The 22,447-nt window shown below is 48.8% G+C and overlaps 6 protein-coding genes across 6 annotated transcripts; 2 read left to right on the top strand and 4 right to left on the bottom strand.

Moving 5' to 3' along the window:
- The first annotated feature begins 1,440 nt into the window (after positions 1-1,440).
- On the top strand, positions 1,441-2,230 carry BKA55DRAFT_386641 (uncharacterized protein). The gene has a single exon (XM_046185988.1). It carries the CDS (start codon positions 1,709-1,711, stop codon positions 2,111-2,113), a length of 405 nt encoding a protein of 134 aa, XP_046048604.1. The 5' UTR covers positions 1,441-1,708; the 3' UTR covers positions 2,114-2,230.
- Positions 2,231-2,346: 116 nt separating this feature from the next.
- Positions 2,347-2,760, bottom strand: BKA55DRAFT_540230 (uncharacterized protein; the record flags this gene model as incomplete). Its single annotated transcript, XM_046190233.1, has 1 exon — positions 2,347-2,760. One exon carries the CDS (start codon positions 2,758-2,760, stop codon positions 2,347-2,349), a length of 414 nt encoding a protein of 137 aa, XP_046048603.1.
- Positions 2,761-4,554: 1,794 nt separating this feature from the next.
- On the bottom strand, positions 4,555-7,514 carry BKA55DRAFT_690924 (uncharacterized protein; the record flags this gene model as incomplete). The annotated part of the gene is made up of 2 exons (XM_046199582.1): positions 4,555-6,531; positions 6,579-7,514. 2 exons carry the CDS (start codon positions 7,512-7,514, stop codon positions 4,555-4,557), a joined length of 2,913 nt encoding a protein of 970 aa, XP_046048602.1.
- Positions 7,515-11,559: 4,045 nt separating this feature from the next.
- Positions 11,560-14,967, bottom strand: BKA55DRAFT_512873 (Lon protease C-terminal proteolytic domain-containing protein; the record flags this gene model as incomplete). The annotated part of the gene is made up of 2 exons (XM_046187846.1): positions 11,560-11,724; positions 11,782-14,967. 2 exons carry the CDS (start codon positions 14,965-14,967, stop codon positions 11,560-11,562), a joined length of 3,351 nt encoding a protein of 1,116 aa, XP_046048601.1.
- Positions 14,968-15,926: 959 nt separating this feature from the next.
- On the top strand, positions 15,927-17,025 carry BKA55DRAFT_386438 (uncharacterized protein). Its single transcript, XM_046185986.1, has one exon. The coding sequence runs from the start codon at positions 16,172-16,174 to the stop codon at positions 16,679-16,681; it is 510 nt and encodes a 169-aa protein (XP_046048600.1). The 5' UTR covers positions 15,927-16,171; the 3' UTR covers positions 16,682-17,025.
- An 809-nt stretch (positions 17,026-17,834) lies between these two features.
- Positions 17,835-21,040, bottom strand: BKA55DRAFT_513492 (uncharacterized protein; the record flags this gene model as incomplete). Its single annotated transcript, XM_046187898.1, has 6 exons — positions 17,835-18,854; positions 18,905-19,026; positions 19,081-19,636; positions 19,685-20,146; positions 20,199-20,468; positions 20,540-21,040. 6 exons carry the CDS (start codon positions 21,038-21,040, stop codon positions 17,835-17,837), a joined length of 2,931 nt encoding a protein of 976 aa, XP_046048599.1.
- Positions 21,041-22,447: the final 1,407 nt, after the last annotated feature.

The raw sequence follows: 22,447 nt of genomic DNA, 5'->3' as shown, positions 1-22,447 counted from the left end.
TATCTAAGTCATCATAATGCTTCGAACCTCGGCGATCTGAGATATTCTTTGCTTGTGAAGATTGATGAGAACGAAGCAAATGGAATGCCACTATCCATTCAGACAGGCCTATCCTATCTGTGGTTGTATCGAGTTGTGAGTGAGGTTGAATCTGGCGTATTATGTCACACACGCCTGCCGTCTCCCCATCAAAGGGGAAAAAATCCATTGGGGCGGGCGGACCAAGAAAAGGCAACAGCAGCTCCCGTCGCTTCCCGGCAACCTAACCCTCCTTGATCGATGAGGCGCTTATACATCATGAATTCAGGGACTTGTATGTACAGTATGTACAGTACTGAACCCTTCACTAATACATCAATTTGACCATTATAGGAGTTTTGATATTGGGTTAAGCGAGTCGTAGGACTTGTTGGAGGTGGTTGAGCATATTGACGTCTCAATTGGCTGGAACTGATAACAATTGGCCATGTCACTGTCTTCTAGAAGTCAAACTTGAACCTGTCACAACCAACGGCTGCTGTAAGTGATTCACATCAACCTTCTACAAGCACTGCAATTCAGATTACGATTCCTCCAACAACTTACGATGCATATCTCATCTAACTCCCCGCTCTCCATCTTGAGTTACCGAGATCTTCCTTATGCCCTGTCACTTAGACGAAGAATGATGCCAGTAATCAGCCCACGATAGGTAAGGCACTGTACAGTGAGTAGGCGATTCATTGTGTTGAAATTGTATCGGTCTTTCTCCGCAAATACAAGATCAACTGGGCGACGTCTGATCGGACAGATACTGGGTCTTGTAGCTGGGACGAAAGGTCGACGTCGACCTGATCGCTCCTTCCCTCAACCTTTTTTGCTTCCCCAACAACTTTTTGGCGGCTCCATTGCTCCAATCAAGTGTGGGGCTCGGCTGGGCGCCCGGGTACCGCTTGGGTATCCCTGCCACTGACAAAGTATCTCATCACCATTTTTGAGTTCATGAATACATCTAGTTCAAAGGGACGGCACATCTACATCTAGCCCTGCAAGAGGCAACACGCCAGTGCATGTTTTCCATGCAGGGGAGCTCCCACGAAAAACCCGGAGCCGCCTAAGCTTCGAGACTGAGACTGGATCTAAGTCAAGCCTCAAGAAGAAAAAAATGCTGAGTCCACATCTCCACTGATTTGTTAGAGGCGATGCTATTTGCCAAAGTCGATTGTGGGATCTCGCATGGCATGATTGAAAAAGCCCGATCCATTCAAGGTCATCAATATCCAACGCGTTTTGTTGGTAGATGGACTCATAGACGCTGATGATGAGGTTGGACAGTATCACAAACGGAACGGGTACAGACACACGAATTCAGTTGCATTGACAGTTGTAGTGGCGAATTGATCCCAATTGAGCTGTCGATATGTAAATCAATTTCAACTTTGGTTGAGCACCGTTTCAATACCGGGCATGCCGAGGCTCGTTCCCCGTCTGCTTTGACGTAGACACACAGGCACTCACACGCTTATCTCAAAGATCTAGCAGCAGTCAGCGCCAGTCTCTGCACAGTTCTCATTGTACAGTGCATACCTCGGGTTGATACCCTCAAATCTTTGATAGGGATCCTTGGCCAACCTCACCTTACATTTTGATATCATAACTGCAACGTCCACCAAATCCCGAGTTATCATGCCATGTGCTCGAGCTATAGGCGTCTAATTGAGAACGTCATATGATTTTCATTCCGAGATTCATCAAATTGTCATTATTGTTAATTGTTGAATCCCAATGCAAAGAAGATCAAAGTGATAGTCTTCAACATATCAGCCCTATCGCGAACTTCAGGGTCGTTCCTAATCCTAATACAACCTCTCTTCCCCCAGATCGAACGATACCTCGGCCCATTTGGCTGTTTACTGACATGACTTGTCCATTTGAGGGGTCTCGGTTTCTAGACTCTCGGTTACTCTTTTACCGTGCTCCGAATGGAATGGAATTGTCAGTTCCATTCAGAGTCAGTCCTGTTCTCCCGAGCTCCAGCTGCCCTGAGCAGGGATGGTACGTATCTTTTACATCCTGGTTCATTCTCCCCAGTTTCCCCAACAGAAACACAAAGATCGGGATTCGCCAAGCTTAAGCGGTTCCACATTCGCCTCCAAGTTCAAAGTTGCAGTTCAATATTAGCCATATTTCTCCGTCATCATCAATCGAAAATCAGGCAGAGAAAAATTCGACCCTTGACCCCCACAGCCATCCGTCCATCACATATCATCTCACGTGATATCGAACGTCAAGCTGTTGATATATTCTAGAACAATTCTAAAGCTATATCACAAAACAACGTACAATGGTCAATTTATTGTAATGATTTCACGGTGGCAATAGCCGTGAGCCCTGCAATTGAGTAGTTGGGCGAACCCCAACGCAAATGGCTCCAGTAGTTGTATTTTCAGCAAAAAGGTCAATAGCATGACCTGTATATTGCAACACAGACTCCGAGTTGAGGATAGCGATGCCAGTGGAGTTTGGGTTATCGCCAATACGTCGGATAACTCGTAGGGCAATAATAGCCAGGGCGGTGGGTGCGGATAGGGTCCAGGCGGCCCCAGGGAATGTTGCATTATTTGTTGATATTTCGTGAAGGGTGAGGGTAGTATTTCTACTACCTCTCCAGTTTGACCAGCCTCGTTGACTCGCGTGGTTTTTGTCTTTGCAATTGCTGCTGCTGCGATGCAGCGTCGGTGGACGGGATCCTCTGGATCGCGTCGGACGAGGCGGAGACATGCATGCGCCAGCTTCTCCTAGTAGCTGGGGTTTAGACCGTTTGAAGGCGTTATGGTGATCTCATTTCGGATGGATTAATGGCCTCACCCTCAGTATCAACAGGCTCAGGTTTCACGAGCTTGTTTGGTATCTCCTTGCGGAGAAGTTGATCGACCGTTTCTCGGTCTTCTGGATTAAGTGCATCTAATGCACGTCTTTTTCGAGCAGGGCTCGGACTGTCATTAAGGCACACATGCTTGCCCAGGTTGATGAAGATATTCGATTCTCATCTCTTAGAGACTCGGTAATGATTTAGACGATATTGCCATAAGCTTTAGGATAAGAGGATCAAAACTTGGGTTCCTATCTCCTAAACTCATCATAAAGATTAGAGGATACAATCATAAGTCTTAGGATGACAAGCTCAAAGCTCTGCTGTAAACTCATGGTATGAGACTAATTTGTCTGAGAAGCCCTTCAACTTAAAATCAAGCTCAAGCTCATATTCAACTGTGCTGGGCAGGGCAATGGCCTCGAGATCTTCAGCGGTCTACATCATAGGACCTGATGCGAGAAATGGCTCTGATGAATGGAACTGCACAATCACAGACTTCTGAGCTGGTTTTTGAAGCCACTCTATCTAATCTCCAAGCTGCAACTGGTAGCAAGCCAGTTGTATCTTCTCACGATAGCGGCCGGGTATGAGGGGATGCTGCAGCCTCGGTAATATGTTGGTGTAAGTAACGCTCCAAGGCGCCTCGCTAGCTTGAGACTCGACTTGTTGACTAGGTTGGAGCAAAAGGTGTAGCGATGCCTGCGAGTTCGCTGCCATGTCGAACACCGAGGTGAAGTAGGTCTTCAGTCTAAGCCTTTCCTCGACTCGACATAACAAGCGGAGCGCAACGAAGCAGAGACACAAGACAACAGATGCTGTGAAGACGTCACCTGCAGATCAAGTATTTCAGAGGGCAAAAAAATCTGTTTCCTTCTTGGTGTTGGCCCCGTCCCAGTCGGAGAAGTTCTCGTCGAGGAGGATATGAGTCGATTTGGATTTCTGGATTGGCTTGTGTAGTAGGCATGTGTTGATGATGACTTCAAAGCTGCTCGCACAAGACGACAGCAAACATGGATGACTCGAATCCAGTATTCCTATAGAACGTCCGCCGTATTGGGCCATTTGTGTTGATAACCCGGATATCCTCGAAATGAAGTATCTTTCTCGTGGGCTGTACTCGCTTAAAACTTTACAGAATTGCTGTCTGAACCATGCTTGCACCTTCTCGCGGGTGTTGAAGTGGCTACGCCGCCTCGCGAGGGCATGCCTTTCGTTTTGGTGAATGTGAAGGAGAATGAGTTTGTGTAAAGAGTGGTGGAGTTGTGTTGAGAAAAATGAAGTTGGGAGATGAGAGAGAAAAGATTACTAGAAAAAGAATATGCAGAGAAAAACTAAATCAGAAATCAGCGCCATTACCTTGTTATGCTATGGTTCTCGACTTAGACATCTTCTGCCACCTGCCAGCACTGGTAAACACTGCTTCTTTGCCACGTTCGTCGATTTCAACATGAATCTCTTCAGAAACAGACAGTTGCCCTCGTCACAGTCGCGACAGAAGCAGCACAGGTAGGAAGGTAACTGTACCAAAATTGAGCATAAATTCAATCAACAGTATTTATATTTGCGCCCTATTATGCAAAATGCCTGCCTATTTCCCGCTGAAACATATGAAATAAACATAAGATAGTAAAGTATAGCATAGTCAATACAAATGGATTCAAACTCAACATTCATCAAGCCATGTCGTTCATAGACATTCATTAGAGTCCGGACGGACGGTTCGCGCCCTTGGACACGTCGTCAGTCATGTTCTCTTCTTTCGTCGGTTCGTCGTGAGTCAATAAGTGTGAGATCTGACCCTCTGGTACAGCTTCCGTGCCTTCGACACCCTCCTTGGTCGTCTTTCCATTCTCTCGGTTGTCTGCTTCCCCTCCTATCATCTCTTTCTCCATTGTAGCTTGATCGGTTCCAGGTACTGTGGACCCTTGCTTTTCTGCCGCGTTTTGTTCCGCATCCAGTTCTGCTTTTGTGTTTGGCTCTTCAGAGACGTCCCTCTCGTTTACAGGTGTCGTCTGATGATCCTCTGTTTTGCCCTCTTCTCGAAGCATTTGAGTCTCCTGGCTGTCGTTCTTTTTGGATAGTCCCTCCAATGTATTTCCGGTTTCCTGATGCAAGGCTTGCGCCTCTTTGGTTTCTTTGCCCCCAACTTCGTCTCCCTTTTCTGCTGACGCAAGACTTTTTTGTTCATTTCCACTCTCTCCCGGTGCATCCTCATTTGTGTCTTGCGTGCCATCCCGTATCACCGTGCCGTTATCTCCAGGAGTAACGTTCCCCGACTGTGTTGAGTCGGGTGCTGACTTGTTGTCAGTCATTCCTGCATTGTCCTCGTTGCCGCTGCTCGCGAATTCTCCTTGGCCTGCATGAACCTCGTCAACTTTCGCGATGGCTCCGGCATGTGAATCATCTCCCAAATCCGCACCTCGGCTTGGACTTGGAGCTGTAGTCGAAGTAGCTGGTGTCTCGTGTCTCTCCAGAGCCGAGTCGGGAGCCGTGAGTGCATCCGAGTCAATGAGTCCTGACTTATTGGCAGTAGGTGTTTCATCAAGTGGTGTTCCTTCAGGTCCCACATCACTGTAGGATGAAGGTATATTCCGGTTCGCTGCCCAGGCAGCAATGTCGTATAGGCCACGGGGCGAGTTGTATTCATCACAATTACTCGGCAAAGGGCTCGGAGGAGAGCGTCCGCGTGTGTAGTAATATGGTTCGTATCTGACGGGACTTGTTTCCGCACCGGGTTGATTCACGTAAGACCAGTCGCTAGGGGGTTCGACCGTTCTGATTTGCGGAAGGTTGTCTGGGTGGTATCCATCGACAAGGTATTGATGTAAGGTGTAGCCTTCGTCAATTGTCGACTCAGGTGGGTTCAGTTGTCCAGTCTCTTCGCTTTCCCTTTGCCGGGGAAACATCTCTAGCAGAGCAGACGCCTGTAGTCGCATGCGCGGGTCGTTACTCAAACAGACTTCTGCCATTTGTCGATACCAGTCCGGGATATTTACTTCGGGGCCAAGTATCAGCGGTCGTCCCTGTGCTTCTGGCTCATCCTCCTGCGTTGCCAAAGCCCATAACACCATTCCAAGTTGGTATAAATCTGATTTCACGCCGATGTACATGGTGATGCGCTGGTTACTCTCGATGAGAGGTGTTGCTTCCGGAGGTTCCCAGCCCACTGGGCATCCCCTTCTATTGATGTCGATGATCTTCGCGTCGCCATAACCATCTATAACGATGTTCGATAGTGTGAAGTCTCCTTGCACAAATCCTGACTCGTGAATATCAGACAGCCCTTCCACGATCTGTCGGGCCCATCGTTCTCTCGTCGCCCAAGGAAGATCGTAATCACCATCCTTGCAATGCTCGTAGATGACGTCGATAAGAGATCCTTGATCCGCGTAGTTGATAAGAAGCCCCTTGACGTTCTCATCTTGATCATCCACAACCACACCGTAGAAGTGAATGACATTGCGTGAGGATCTTAGAGCATTGAGGGCATTGATTTCATACAGAAATTCATCTATGGTATCAGGACTTGGAATCTCCTTCTTGATGAGCGTGTGACCGTTGACATTGACTTTGTAAACAAATCCTGACATGTGGGACTCAAAAGTGATGTCCCTTTCTCGAATGCGGCGGCAACCCAAATGCTTAATTTGGGCAACAGTGGGATATTGTATAATTTCCTGCATATCATTAGCTTGGTCTCAGTAAATCTATCGTAAATACCAACATTGCCATCCTCAACTACGTGTACATGAAGCCTTCCATCTGTTGTTTGAAGCTTCAAATTTGTTACAGTGTCATAAAATTGAATGTCCCTTAAGCTTTCCCTGATCGCCTCATAAATCTTTGCACTCTTCTCACGTTGATAATGCGTGTTGATCAAATCCATTTCCAGGGAGTTTGGTGGCGCATCTCGATAATCAAGTGAGATTGTTACACGCCGCCAAAGGTGATCACGCTCACGATACGTAACGAAGAACTTTTCCCTCCTCGACCGGTCTCGGAAGTGCATACTAAGGTTCAGGATCCATGTCTTCTCGAGCTCCTCATGGATTATGGCGTCGTATTGGGATGCTGTTATGGAACGAGTGTCTGCAGTAGACAGGGTGTCTTGTGCTGGACACTCGTCCGCCAGGGTTTTCTCTTCATCCGGGTGCAATATTCCATCAGCCGGTTCTTTAGGCGACTCATCCGAAACATCGTTGACGGATATAGAGGGAACTAATCGGGGTATTTCGTCCTGGGGAGAGCCGAGAAAACTTGGGGCGCTGACACGAGGGTTGGCTGCGGGTTGCGAGGCTGACGGTGATCGTGGCCTGTAGGAGCGTCGGTCCATAGACACAGCTCGTCTTTCATCTGGTGTTGGCTCAATAGGTGACAGGTTAGTCCTTCTTTCTGACACTTGACGCTTAAATGTCTGCGCTCGAGGCAGTCCAGGCACAACCCTTCGAGACATTCGGCGAATCAAGCCGCCTTTATCAAGGTCAGCTGAGTCGTCCTCATGCTGAGGGCTCTTTGGCTGCTCTGTAGGTTTACATGGCGTATTACTGCCACTCTGTCTACCAAAGAGCTTTCGAAAGAATCCATGGGTACCGGACAATGCATTTGTTTGTGAACGAAGCGTTTGCGGTGGCTCGGACGCTATTACGCCGGCCTGAGCCATGGCCGCGGTACTGCGACCTGCTGCGTACTGCTGTGTTCGAGCACGATAAGAATCGATATCAATAGTAAGCCACGTTGTAACGGCTTAAGACTCAATGATTTGGCGATTGCTTAGTGGCGAAAACGCAATTGTAAGTCGATACTTGTGATACTGCATACACCACGCTCTGTATCGTTTCACAACTTTTCCCTGTTATAAAAACAAAACCTGGAAATGCATATGGATAAAAAGCAGCCGTGCAGGTAGAAATCGTATAAAATAGCAAAAATAGAATATGCAAGCCAGCGAAAGGGCAACGGGGTGAAAGCCCGCCAAGTAACCACACAAACACAACCAACTTATCAATTGAAAAAGAGGTTTTTCGAAGTGAGTAACAGAATGAAGGAAATCTTTGCTTGACTCATTCAAGAGAAAGCAAAGTAAAATCGTTGCTGTGGTCGGTAATATCGCCCGAGGAGGTTGGGATAATAATGCAACGGTCGGTGAAGAGCGGGTCTTAAACAAGCGGTCGAAGTCGCGGGGAACAAAGCCGGAGGCGCAATGAATATCAGTGCATCAGGAGCTGTCAAGAAACATGTAATTATCGTGATGGAAAGGGTAAGGCTTTTCGGGTGAGATATATCAAAAAAGACCTGAGGCATCAGAATGTCATTGGAAATGGAGCTGCGATGAACGCCCTGCTAATATCAATGGTAAAGATGAGGTCCAAAGCCTAAAACGGGCAGCCAGCGGCAATAATGGTGGATATGGATTGTGACTGGATAAGAGTGTGTGTGTGGGCTGAGTGGATAGTTGGCTCTTAGTCGCGGCGGGACGACACGGGGGACGGGCGGAGCGGGCGGCGGAGGCGCTGGGCTTCTGACGTTTAGGCTTTCATTATTTTGGGCCTCTCTAGCAGCCTGAGCCACACTAAAGACGTGGGATTTGTGATGACGCTGTCGCTGGACCGCCCTACGAAGGGGCTGGATGCTATGAATTGCAACGCAAGGCATGTGTACGACTGCTCACTTCGCTGCAAAGCCACCACTGCCCAAGCCTAACTAAACCCAAGCCTAGGCCTAGGCCCAGATGTCAGCGCAGGGCTGTGGTTGTACTTTGCCCCAGACTTGCCGAAGAGCGTCAGGGGTCGTTGCTTGACTTGACGACAGTTGTGCATGGTTTTAGGCGTGGGTGTCGCGACTGTGGTCCATTCATCCCACCATGCCGGAACCTTCATTCTTTGAAGCCAGCCAAAGGACCCTGCCAGGCGAGCGATTTCGACCATGACAAGCAAGTTGTGGCCTGGTCTGCTGCGTGCGTCTGCTGCTGCAGGGTCATACTTTCAAGAGAGACGGTGACGCTGGACGGCTTGCGGTGGGGAACCATCGATGAGCTGGCCCCTTTCAGACGCCCTTGTCTTGTCCCATTCTGTCGACGCTAAACACGAGTTTGCGTCTCTTTGAGCGCAGGGGAAGGCGGTGATGCATCATTAGGCACGGAGAAAGATTCTGGTCAGGCATAAAGAGCTGCGAACGGATATCGAAAATAGCCGGCGTCGTTTTCTCTTGGTGATGGATGTGAAGGAGTGAGAGTGCACGGTTCCTTGAGTTGGTGTGATTTAACATCCCAATTCTGTATCACGAGAACATGACATGACAGGCCAAGGAACAAGCAAGTGCACTTTGAAACCTTCCCTTGCTATAAAGAAAAGGAGTCGGGAGAGAGGAAAGATCCAAGGTTCAGGTCAACGGAAGGTACAAGCATGAATTTACGAATAGGAAACCCTGATTCCTGTGCAGATAGGTAAGGTAGGCAACTTCCCAAAACGAAGCAGGGTAGGCACAATGGCACTGTAGGCAGGCGTATCAGAAGCATCATTATCAAAACGCCAACTTCCATTCTCACAGAATCACCAGAAAGCATCATTGTCTCACCTAATGATATCACTCTCCCTCAACACTCGGCAATCAACGCCGCCTGCTCTAAGTAGAGATCATGACAGCTTCACCCATGGGTTATGTCACATCCTTGACAATAACCCACAAGCAAGCCCATTCATTGAACATTGAAAAGACAGTGAAGTCACTCAGGCAAGGCACGCGTGTCCTGCCGAAGATTACACTCATGTAGGTGCGTGTCATTCTGAGCTGCTGACCTCAAGACTCGAACCATAAGACGGATGATCTAGATGTCCTGTAGGCTCCAGTCCAACTGCATACGCAAGCGACGGCGCTGTCTAAGCTAGGTATCTCAGCTTGGCTGGCCGCCCTGTTCAATCTTCTGCTCAGTATCTGGTTTCATGGTGTCCTCGCAAGGTTCTCGAAGTCTTGTCAGTGCAGGGCGAATTCAATCAATGGCCAGCTCGTTGCAGCCCGGCACTCAAAATGCCAAGATCTTATGTCGCATATTCGGAAAATAGCGAGCTTGAGTCACTGGACACCATGCATTGAGCATATGCCAATGCAAATGCGAACTCTTAGGCGTACACATAGAAAGCAATGCTCGGATCTAGAAGAATTTGAAATGGCTTGCATCGCGGTACTGGACAATTCAGATGCCATTGTCGTATCAAAATTCGCTTCTGGTCTTGTACCAGATCCCAGCCAAACGTCAGTCTTCTCTCACCAATGGTGATATGATATGCAATATCTCCAAATCGGCATGCTGCTGTGGTTACCAATTACACCGTCCGTCATGAGCAAATGGGTGCCAGTGCCCAATGCGACTTTACTATGACCGGCTCAATCTGATCCAATTCACGCACACCCTCAAGCACCTCCCTCGATGAGGAAATACCTAAGCTTGCCGACACCTTAGTTGGTTCAATTCGCTCGTCTTCTTCCCTCTCGTCTCAATTTTCGAACTGGTCACGTCACACAAGCACTTCAGGCGCTTTCAGCTTCACAGGAACATGTCCTGCGGCCGACTCTGAGGCCCGGTCCACCAGCCAAGATCCCATAAGAGCCTCGCGTGGGGTCAGGCATGAGTGCAGCACAAGAACGGCCCGCTAGAACAATCCTCAAGTGAGGCTACCTGCACTTGACAGGTTGTCGGTTCGCCATGCAAGCAATGGGGCCGCAACACACCACTAGTACATATGTACGAACGGGCTTCCAGACGTATTATAGGCTTCGGTTAGGTGTCAATCAATTCTTATGCGATGGCTATACCGGCATGTTTAGCTCGCTTAGTTGAACAACTTGAAGCTTTACAGGACTCGGAAATCCCATGAGATAGTGTCAAAAGATATGATGATGAGAAGAAGGCGAGATGTGACTTTATTAGATTACAATCCATTGTCGTTATCAAATTTCCCCTCGGCTAGGCTCGTCCCGTGCCTGGCTCCACAGATCCCGCGCCACGGTTAAGATGAGATCTCTCAGAGCCTTGGCCCAGCTAAGGTACAAACTGGGATCAGCTTTCTGGGGAACTATCTGGCGACATCCGGACACCTACTGCGTCAATGAGGTTGAAAACACCATGTCTCCAGTCGATCCATTGGACCATAGCCAATTTCAGACCTATGACAAAAGGCCCTACCAAGACTCCTGGCATACTCTGTGCTTCAGGTTGTTACCACATCGCAGGCCTCGAACTCTACCAAAGCAGAGTTCTTCCACACCTACCATTACGCACTGCGGATGGAATCGTAAACAACGCTTACCAAGTTTATGGACAGATTCTTATTATGTCTGTGATATAATGATCAGCCTCGTTGACCACAGGCAGCACCTTGTGATCATCGTCATACGCCCGAACTGGGTAGTAAAGTAGAATGACGTCGCTTTCCTATACATACAATTATACATGAAGGCGTCAACTACACGCTGCCTTGTGACACCCAAACCAACCACTAATCCATGATTCTAATAGTACAATTTCCACATTTTGGGAATAACAAGAGTAGGAGTCTTTATATCGTTCATCTAAATTTCTCGCCCATGCCCAAACGCCACTCAAATCATGCCCTGCAACGTTCATCAACATCACCCTTCTTCAAGTTGGTGCTGCATGGTAGTTGCAAGACTAGCATGTATCATTTCCTATGCCGTACGCGCTCGGTATTTTAGTCCTCCTCTTCAGCTGACTCGGAGTCGCTCTTCTTCTGCTGAGCCTTCCACTCGCAGATCTTGCACGTGTTGGCCTTCTCCTTATCGACGTTGGGGAAGACAAGGTCAAAGACCTCAGGGTACCAGGCCACAGCATGACCTTCAAGACCCTCCTTGATATTCTGCAAGTATTTGTTAGTAACCAAAAAGTAAATATCGGATAAAATTGGGAAACATACCTCAGGTAGCTCTAGCCAGTCAGACATGTTGTCCTTAGGGAAGATGATGGTCTTGCAGCCAGCTCGTCGAGCAGCAACAGTCTTCTCACGAAGACCACCAATACGCAGCACCTTTCCAGTGAGTGTGATCTCACCAGTCATGGCAACGGTAGGGTCAACAGGAGCATCGAGAGCAAGAGAAAGGAGTGAAGTAGCCATTGTGATACCAGCTGAAGGACCATCCTTGGAGACGGCGCCATCAGGAACATGCAGATGCATCTTGGCCTTGTCGAAGAAGTGGTTGTCAGGGAATTTCTTGACCATGAAAGACTTGGCGAAAGAGTAGGCGATGGTAGTAGATTCCTTCATGACGTTCTTGAGGTTGCCGGTGATCTCGAGATGAGGTCGTGTAGATGGTCGGAGAGGAGCCTGGAGGATAGATTCGATGTACATGGCAGCGCCACCGAGTTGTGTCCAGGCGAGACCCATGGAAACACCAGGAGGGCTGACCTCATAGAGACGATCGGAGGTGAAGACGGGAGGTCCGACGTAGTCAGTGAGGTTGTCCTTGCCAATAACAACATGGACAGAGTCGGGAACGTTGAGCGGCTTGCGGGGCTTCTCTGTAGTCGCACCAGTCTCTTTGGAGCTGGACTCCTTACCCTCTGTAACCTCCTCGGCCTTGCTCTTCTTCTCAGCCTCCTCAAGAGCAGACTTGCCCTCCTCAGTGAGGGCCTCCTCTTCAGGCAGAACTTCCTCACCAAGCTCCTGGACGATCTTGAGGGCGGACTTTCGGTAGACCTTCTCGATCTGCTTCTTGAGATTTCGCACGCCAGACTCGCGGCAGTATGACTTGATGAGCTCCTCAATTGCTTCCTCGCTCAAGTTGACATCGGCGTTCTGAAGTCCAGCGGTTTCCTTGGCAGCGGGAGCAAGGTATCGTTGAGCAATGGCCATTTTCTCATCAGCAACGTAGCCAGAGAGGGTGATGAGCTCCATACGATCCAGCAGAGGTCGAGGAATTGTATCAGTCATGTTGGCAGTGCAAACGAACAAGACCTTGGACAGATCTACAGGCACGTCCATGTAGTGATCCAAGAAAGAGCTGTTCTGCTCAGGGTCGAGCAGCTCTAGCAGAGCAGAAGAAGGATCACCCTGGTAGCCTCGGCCAATCTTGTCAATCTCATCGATGAGGATGAGAGGGTTCTCAGTTTGACACTTCTTCAGCGCCTGGATCATACGACCAGGAAGGGCACCAACATAGGTTCTTCGGTGACCCTTGATCTCAGCAACATCTGTGAGACCACCGACACTGAATCGGTAGTACTCACGGTTAAGAGCTCGGGCAATCGACTTTCCAATACTTGTCTTACCCACACCAGGAGGTCCGACGAAGCAGAGAATCTTGCCCTCGACAGTACCTCGAAGCTTACCAACAGCGATGAACTCCAGAATGCGGTCCTTGACGTCTTTAAGACCGTGATGGTCCTCATCCAGAATCTTGACTGCGTTAGGAATGCCAAAGTTCTCGGCACTTCTCCTGCCCCAGGGTATCTGGGTGAGCCAGTCCAGGTAGTTCCTTGTGACGTTAAACTCGGAGGCAGCAGTCTCAAGATGAGCAAGCTTGTTAAGCTCCTCATCGAAGACCTTTCGAACCGCCTCAGGCATGGCAAGGCTGTTAGCCTTCTCCTTGAACTTCTCAACCAGCTTGTCCTTTCCATCGGATTCAAGGCCAAGCTCGCGGCGGATGCCCTTCATTTGCTCCATCAGCCAGTACTCGCGCTGTCTCTTACTAATCTTGTTTTCGACATCCTTGCTGATCTTGGACTGTAGTTGAGCATTCATGAGCTCCTTCTTCAGCACCACAAGAGCCTTCTGCATCCTCTCCTCTACGTTAAGGCATCCCAATACCTCTTGGAGCTCCTTTTGCTCGCCTGAGGATACGGCAGCGGCAAAGTCAGCAAGCTTGGCGGGTTCTGATGTAACATTTCCGGTTGATTGACTCATAGAGAAAGTGGAGATCTGGTCTCGGAAGAGATTGTTCATTGTGGCGACTTCCTTGAAAACGTTCACGATTTCGTTGGTGACGGCGCGAATGACGGGGCTCTTGGGGTCGTATGGCTCATCGACAAGGTTCTCGACATTGACCAGACTGACGGGGTACCTCTTGAGGAATGATGTTGGCTCGTACTTTTCAGCTGTCTGATCAGGCTTCTTCTCAACAGCGCTCTCCTCGAAGCTGGCAACAACATCTCCCTTCTTCTCAGGAGTAGCCTCCTCCTCTACGGGCTTCTGGGGAATCGGTTCGGGTGTGGGCTCAGTCTTAGCATCGGTCTTCTTGGTAGTATCTTGGCCACCAGGGGGTAGTAGGCTGGATAACTTGATACGGCGATGAGGGTAGAGGATAGCAGTCAAAGCACCTTCTTGGCCATGAATAGGAAAAGCGCTTGTGATTTGGGCGAAAACACCAACATCGTAGACGTCCTCAGGGTTCCTGATCACATCCTCATCCTCGTTCTCGTCCTTGAACAAGAATGCACCAACGTATGGCTGGCCACGCTTAATCGACTCAGTGATTGCATTCGCCACCTCGGGGTCCTTAATCGTAATAGCCTTATAAAAGCCAGGGAAAAGTGGTCGTCGAGCAATCGGGATTGCTAGGACTTGAGGGTAGACTTCAGGAACAACAGGCTTCTGAAGAGCCTTCTCAGCAGAAGGCTTTCTACCGCGACGACCTCCATCACCACCTGAGTTGTCACCTCCGGATCCCGAGCCAGCACCTCCAGCAGCACTTCCCGCCTTTCCATCATTCGATTGGCCAGCGTTATCGTTTTTTCCAGAGCCAGGTGAATCAGGGCCTGGATTCCTCGATTCGGTCAATAGTGGGCTATCGGCTTCCCTGCGCTTGTTCTCGATATTCGCCTTGGCCTCCTCGTCAGATAAGGGCTCCGTCAATGGCTCTATCGCAGACTCGAAGAAGCCCTTGTCATTGTTGTCCTTCTCTTTGGTGACTCGGGCAGATGTGGAAAAGGCAGCGGCGACTAACCGCGGTTGAATGGCGGGAAGCCGACGACCGCAGATGTGACGGTTGCGGTAGGCGGGAGAAGAAGCCCATCGAGCAGCGGTTGCTTCGGAAGATACTCGTGATGCGTGGACGAGAGAGCGCTCAAGAATGAGGCGCCCTGAGAGGCGTGAACGGGGAATCATGATTGGTGATGTGATGCGATGCGATTCGATTGTAGCGAGCACGGAGCTAGAGCTAGGATCCGAGGGGTTGAGAGACGAGAAGTAGAAGCTCCCCGCGATGGGCAGCTGTGGACTAGGCTAGACTGGACTAGTTGATACAATGAAGAATTAAAGAAGAAGAATGAAAAGTAAAAAGGAGAGAGAATGGTCTATCATAAGCAGTTGACAAGGATAACTAGACTAGCAGCAGGCCGCAATTGTCCGCATCACCGCTTGGCTTGACCTCGCTTTTGGTTTTGGTTGGTTTTGGTGGAGGCGACTTAATAATCGCGAACTCGGACTTTACTACATCATCCAAAATTTCGATTCTAAGATGTTCCGCGCTAGTTTAGTCAGCCACTGACCAATTAGACCCCGCTATCGGCTGTTGCGCCGGCCGTTATCAGATTGCGATACAACTACCGTTGCTCGCGTGCCTCAGCCAAAGCATTCTCAAGTCCCTGTGATTTGATGAAGATATCTAGCTTATTATTCTCATTTAACCAATTAGTATCAGGTTGATCATTATGACTTATCATATCTGTCACTACAAGATTACGCTGTCATAGATAGGCAACTAGTGAGATAGCTGATAACTAGGAGCCACATTAACAACATTCAACTCTCGGCTCATTTGTCTCACATATAAAGTTTTATGCTATGTATAATAACAAAATATCATATTGAGGTTATCAACGAAGCCGAGCTATCTATATCTATTAATGACCTTCAACATGATGAGGCATGAGACATTAATATCACAGTAAATAGAGGTCCTTCCAATAGACTCAAGCATTATGAGTTGATGCGCTTCTTCCTAACACCAGTACCATACTGAGTGGAATTGAGTTCCTGAGTAGCATCAGAACAACAAATACATATTCCTTTAAACATGTTTAACACAACTTACTGTAACTCATTACCACACTTACAAGTTGATGATCGACACTTCGAACAGTTGAGATTACCCTATACTTCTCCGCAACCAAACTTGGCAACGACTAACAAGCTTCCTTCTCCAATTGCATTTCTTTGTTCTTGATTCAAAGCCTTAAAGTCTTTGAGCTTCCATCCGTTCCATATCATACAATCATTTCCAGCAGAAGACATATTCTCTCCTCTCAGCCCTTGACAGGTTTCTCATCTCCACATCACTTGAGACATATTCAGCTCATTGATCTTAGCCATGTCACAAGATCAAGACGTTTCAAGCTCCCTCAAGAACCTGTCAATCGACACAGAGGACGAGCCCGCAACGACATCGAAAAAGCCAGCACCCAAAAAGAAGACCAAGAAGGTCGTCGCAGACTCATGGGAAGACTCCGACTCAGACTCCGATGCAGAGCCTGAAGCCGAATCACAGTCAAACAAGCCAACTCCCACCGCGACACCTGCACCACCTCCCCCAACGCCCATGTCGCCCGTCGGTGGCTTACCATGGGAATCTCCATCAGGAAGTCCCGGTCCTCGCGCCGGAGCTGACCCGGATAAACGGCCTGAGAAGACAGATGCCGTGGCTCGTCGTATGATCGCTGCTGGACTAGGCCTCAAGGCACCAAAACAGACGGAGGAGCAAAGGGCGTACCAGAGGAGTGTTCGTGAGCAGGAGAAGAAGAGGAGGGAGCAAGAGAAGGAGGAGGAAAAGAAACGACAGGCTGATGTTGAGAAGGCAAAGGCAGCTATTTGGGATGATTAACTGAATCTCTTATTAACAAGCTCGGATGACTGTTTCTTAAATCAACTTTATCAAAATCCCTCATTGGCACCTGAAGTAACGGTTTGGAGGCATTCCACTGGTATAAATATTGAGTCCTCTTACTGGCAAATGCGAGAGTTGGTATTGACATATTGAAGCAAGAGAGAAACAGGTGCAAATCTTCTCGCATGGCAGACAACAAGAGCTTACAATGCATGTTTCTTATTAGGCAACCCTCAGAGAACTTCCTGAATCGAGAGACTTAGAGTCAAAGAGAAAAAGATACAGGATAGAGTATATAAGTCATCAAGATTGAGAAATACATATCAGCAGATCCCTTCTACCGACGACACGACTATTCATTCTGTCCGGTCCGAGGTACATGCTGCTTGGGTTTCGGACTTGAACAGTTTACTTTATATGCGTAATGTTGCTTATTCTGGTTCATAGGATCATGTTTAAACGATCATATACACATTCGGGGACTTTACGTAATGGTCAATATGATGCAAGCAAAATTCGTGTATCGAGCAATCGCGGCCGAACCGCAGGTATCATTGCATTGTCATTTCTCAATCTCGGTTTGCCCAGACAGTAGCAATGCTCTCAAACTTTTCATGACCACACGCTGGAAATGCTTGTCTCTGTACCTCCTCGGTTCTTGAAAGCTCACAGGCGCAGCGTGTGATTCATGTGCCATATGGTTTCATGGCATGAAAGCCCATGCCGACCACATGACTACCAAAACAAACCCAACTTTGACTCCGTGTATAAGTCTGAAGACAGACTTTCGATCTTGTTTTCGTTGACAGTGGTATCTTTCTCGCCAAACATCCACCATGTCCCAAAAATTCCATCTCAACCGGCAACCAGGGGTATTCTTCGTTTTTTTGGTCTCAGCTTTTCGTTGCATGACTGGGTATAAGGAGTGGACGTCAAGTCATCAAAAGAGAACCCCCGATTCCATATAAACCAGGAAAAAGCAAAAATCAACATAAAATAAAAAACAGGAAAGCACTCAAACGCAAATCAGGTAAAACAAACATGGCAAGACGTAAACCGACCGATGCACAAGTCGACGTTCCAGGGTATTTTTACGCCAGGGTATATCCAGCCGGGGTATTTGCATGTAGAGGTTCTAACACGGGGGAATCTAACGGAAAGGCCCAATAGGGGCGGGGTATCCTGAATTCATAGAATGAGAAGTGGAAGGGCGCCCGCTGTCGCCGGACGCGCGGGTGCTGTGGCGAGGTGTGACATCGCCAGGTTGGGGAATGGACAACTTGTTGTCCATGTGAGTGCCGAAGGTTCGAGGAGCCCAAGGATTGTCGTCGTCAGGGAGGTTGACGCCGCTATCGTTCCAGGGGTTTCGGTCGGCGTTGAAGCTGCGGGTCGATTCGATCGAAATAAGCGACGACTTGGAGACGTTGCTTGAACCCTTGAAAAAGTTGCCGTTGCCAGAATGAGAGCTGTTCTTTCTGCGGTCCAAGAAAGATGAAATTGACGTCATACTGCCAGGCTTTCGGAGACGGTCGAGAATACTGCTTCGCTCGCGAGCGACTTCATCGCCAAAGCCAGTCTTGATGGGAGAATCAGTGGCGACAGGTGCAGGAGCGTGCTGCAGAAGCTTAGAGTCGAAGTACTGCAAAGAATCTTCAAACGAGTCGGATTTGGGGCGAGGGAGAGCGCCTTTAACAACATTGATCTCAGCTCCGGAAGTTGCGAATTGAGACTGAATGAAGTCCATAGCATCACGTAGACCACCAGCGTTATTGCGGGTGAACCCCCAAAGAAGAGTGACCGTAGGCTCGCCGTTCTCAGTGAGTTCGTCGGGGTTCTGCCTAACGCTAAGTTCAACCTCATGCTGGCTCTTCAGCTTAGGCACGAGGTCATGAGCAAATTCAGGAGACTCGAGGAACTTGACCAGCTCAGGAGTCCTGGCGAGAACAAGTTCATGCTTATCTGGGACCATGCCGAGAAACTCATCGACACAGTGGGGAACCTGCCACTGTGGACCGTTAACAGTAACCTCATCACTGGCTTGCTCAGTGCTGGGGAAGTTGATCTTGCAGTTGTACTTCTGCTCCAGGTCATCGATCTCAGGAAGTCTGGCAATAAGCTGACGATGATAGAGGCGGTCAACGCTGACAATCTGAGATGTGTACTCAGAATCCTATCGATTCTGTTAGCATTGAACGAGTGGTGGCATTAGGCGATACTTACAGCACGATCGACCATCTCCAAGATCTCGTTCTTTACAGCGTCCAAATTTTGGGCATTTCGAGCTGGTGTGCGGCAGATGACATTGTCAACTTTGATATCGTCGTCTTCTCGACCCATTCCGCCTGTGATATGGTTAGTAAGCTAATGACTGATATTGGAGCAATGGGGATTCCCACCTCTATCCATAGCATTGGAGAACTTGACGAAGACCGAGTGCTTCTTCATGATGCGCTGGATGTGCTGGCCACCAATACCGATGATGCGTTTGTGGTACTGATCGGGCACATGGAACGAAATAGATGCGGGCATTTCTTGCTCCACAAGAGTGAGGCCCTGCTTCATGGATTCATAAGTTGCTGCCATGACATCAATGTTGAAGTTGTACTCGTTGAAACCATCAAAAATGATCTGAACATTGCTCTGTCCCATTATCTTGTTGATTTTGCCGTTCTTTTTGCCACTGACGAATTCCTTATGCTCATTGGCAAGCTCAATCTTGACGCGGATTTGGTACTGAGATTGAGAAATGAACTTCATCTCCGATATGACTTGAAGAGCTGTCTTGACAGCGTCATCAGAGCCAGTGATGGTGAAACTGAGTTTGTCGAAGGAAAGGTCGGCATCGGAGTTGGCGCAGATATCAACAAGCAAACTCTTGATGTCGTTGGGGTGAGGGAAATGTCTGGCATCAGCGGGCTGAATGAACCATCCCGCACTGTAGAATTGACCAGCCTGTGCTAAAGTTAGCGAGGTGTCTATTCAATTTCAGATATTACTTACCAAGGACATAATCTCTCGCACAGTTCGCTCAACGTGAAGACCTTCGCTTCCTTGAACTCGGACCATGTTACGCTGAGTAGCCAAGGGAGGGAACATGATGAAGGTGCCATTGGCCTCGAGAATCTTCCGAACCTTGTCTAGACGACCCAGCAGAATACTGTCAATCTTGGCAGCAGGAATTGTTACGTCCTTAACGTACAACCTGATGCGCTGGACAGTTTCGTGAAGTTTCTGCTTTGCTAATTCAATAGCTTGGGGTGTTTCACCAGTGATAAAAATATCGTTGGGGTCACGGCGGGTCGCTTTAGGAGGACAGTAGCGGTACATTGCCGAGAACGGAGGTGGAAAGTAGATGGCAGTTCCAGTGGAAGACTCAATAAGCTTGATGTTCTTGCGATGTCGGCCACAGACAAGCTGGTGGAGGGAAGCCTCGAGTTTGGTACCATCGACAATTCGGCCGAGCTGTATTAGTGTTAGATGCGTTAGATAAACATGGTTAAGCAGGAAACAGTACCAGAGTATCAATGTGGATCAGGACACGAGCCTTTGCATGCTCGGATGATAGTATATCACCGTAGATAGCAACTCTCCATCGCTGATCCATGCGTAATTCAGCATCACCAGTCACACCATCAACAACAGGGGTCAATTTAGGGCCGAGAAGAAAGATATCAACGCCACAGAAGGTGGAGATGTAATCGAGGGTATCAGTAACAGGCTTTTTGAGCACTCCGGCATTGAGGTCGCAAACGAGTTGACCATCAATATCAATGGTGGTGCAACGCTGTAGAAAGTGTTAGAGAAGAGCTTCGAATTATACCAGGAAAGTCCAGATGCAGAATCGTAGGAACATACAAGAGAAATGGGGGTATCATTCAAAATGGTCTCTCGGCTCTTGTGGACCAGCTCTGGAGAGCCCGAGAGACAAACAGTAGCAACCTGTTGGCCTTTTCCGCCCTTGAGCATTGTCGACAGGACATACGCCTCAACAGGAAGCGGCCCGTTGGTAATCTCCTGGCACATCCTGTGGAGGTTGTTGAGGTTCTGAACATGAACAGGCAGCTCGTGAATCTGGACGTCGTCCGGCGCGTCCTCGGGGTGTGTCCATCGTAGGACAGCGTCAGTGGTCGCGTGAAGAATGTCCTCAGTATCGGGGCCCGCAAGATCGGAAGCGAATGGGATGTTGAACGAGTAGAGAATGGTAGCATCGGCTGCTTGAGGGGAAGCCATGGGCTGACCGGGTTGAGCGGCGTTCTTGGGATGGTTGAGGGCATTCATGGGCATATTAGGACGGCCCATTACGAAATTGGGAGCCATTCTTTCCGACCAGTGACGCATATTTGCCAACTTATTCATGATGAGGATCGAGAAAGTTGCGTCGTTGTTATCGTCGTCGTCGTCCGAATCGTGGGCGGGCGGCGACGGTCAGCCAAGGTGGAGGAGGCTGAACGGAAGAGGACGCCGGGGGTGGAGAAGAGCCAAAGAGAAGAGAATACAAAGATGATGCGAGATTGATCAAGAGAAAGCGAAAACTGTATGGGTATCGAAGAAGCTGAGGTCAAGAAAGGGCTGTGAGTATGGGGGGAAGGGGGTAAGGGTAGGGGGAAGGGGAAGGAAAGAGAGATGGTGGTATTTGTGAGCTCTTTCCACGTCTGACGAGGGAGAGAGGTTAGGTAGGTTGAGTGGAGGTTGACTGAGGTGAGGTGAGGTGAGGGAAGTGGAAGGGGAGAGGATAACTATAGCGGAGCCAAGCGTAAAAAGCGAGGAACGTCAGGCCAAGTCAAGTCAGCAGAGACGTACCTACCTTCTGTGCCGTACCCTACCGTCCGTACCAGCTCGAGTACAAGACAAGCCAAAGTGGGTGATGAGCCAGGCGGCAGGTACAGCTGCTTAGTGCCCTTGTCCGCCTACCGTAACTTGCCAGGGAAGTAACTGGGGGGGAGATTTAAAAGAGGGCCCTAGCACGCTGGGACTAAACCCGAAGGCCTGTCTGAGATGGAATCTGAACTCAATTTCACGATACAGCAGAAGAAATGACAACGCAAAACATCATAATTGAAATGAAACAAGGACTCAAATAAGAGAAGCCCTAATACAACTGCATTTCAAACATCCCACGCATGGTACAAGGTTTTGCGTCGAAAAACCCTCGGAATGGTGGTCACTCTAATCATGGTCGAGGGTTTTGATAAGAACAGCCACAGTGAACACTGAACCACTAAACCATCGACAATCCCTGACTGCCCTGGAACCAAGAGAAGTTTCAATTGCGCAGATCATCAAAGTTACGAATCCCAACGACCGTTCTCACCTGAGGAGTATAACTCGAAGCATCATACGGCACATTCTTCGCAATGACGATATGTTGAACCAACATAACCTCAAAACTAAGCCATTGCCAACCCTCAGCTTCTCGGTTCGATTGCCTTCGAATAACAACGTCTTAGGGCATGGATGTTTTCTGGGTAGTGGAGACCATCAGCCCAGGCTAGGAGCCTCCTACTGCAGGCCACAGTATCATCGTGGTCACTCCAACAGGTATAGGCAGTCTCCTTCCGCGGAACGCTACGTTGAACCGGCTGCGTTCCAAACACTTTAGTGGGATGTTCAAGGGCTTCGGCAAAGCATAGCAAAGCCTCCGAGTCGTCCATGGAGCGAAACTCAGTCAAGACCTGAAGTATGGATACTCGACACATCACCAAATCCACAAGCTGTCTCAAGTACCGCTGCCTCGAACACTAACACGAAGAGAGCCTGGATACA

This window comes from Fusarium redolens (assembly GCF_020744475.1).
Source record: "Fusarium redolens strain MPI-CAGE-AT-0023 chromosome Unknown BKA55scaffold_9, whole genome shotgun sequence".
In the NCBI taxonomy this organism is placed as follows: domain Eukaryota; kingdom Fungi; phylum Ascomycota; class Sordariomycetes; order Hypocreales; family Nectriaceae; genus Fusarium; species Fusarium redolens.
This window is presented reverse-complemented; position numbering and strand designations above follow the sequence as displayed.

What these genes read in the sequence shown, in the direction of transcription:
- BKA55DRAFT_386641 (XM_046185988.1), top strand. Translation starts at nt 1,709, where the DNA reads ATGATTTTCATTCCGAGATTCATCAAATTGTCATTATTGTTAATTGTT.
- BKA55DRAFT_386438 (XM_046185986.1), top strand. Translation starts at nt 16,172, where the DNA reads ATGTCACAAGATCAAGACGTTTCAAGCTCCCTCAAGAACCTGTCAATC.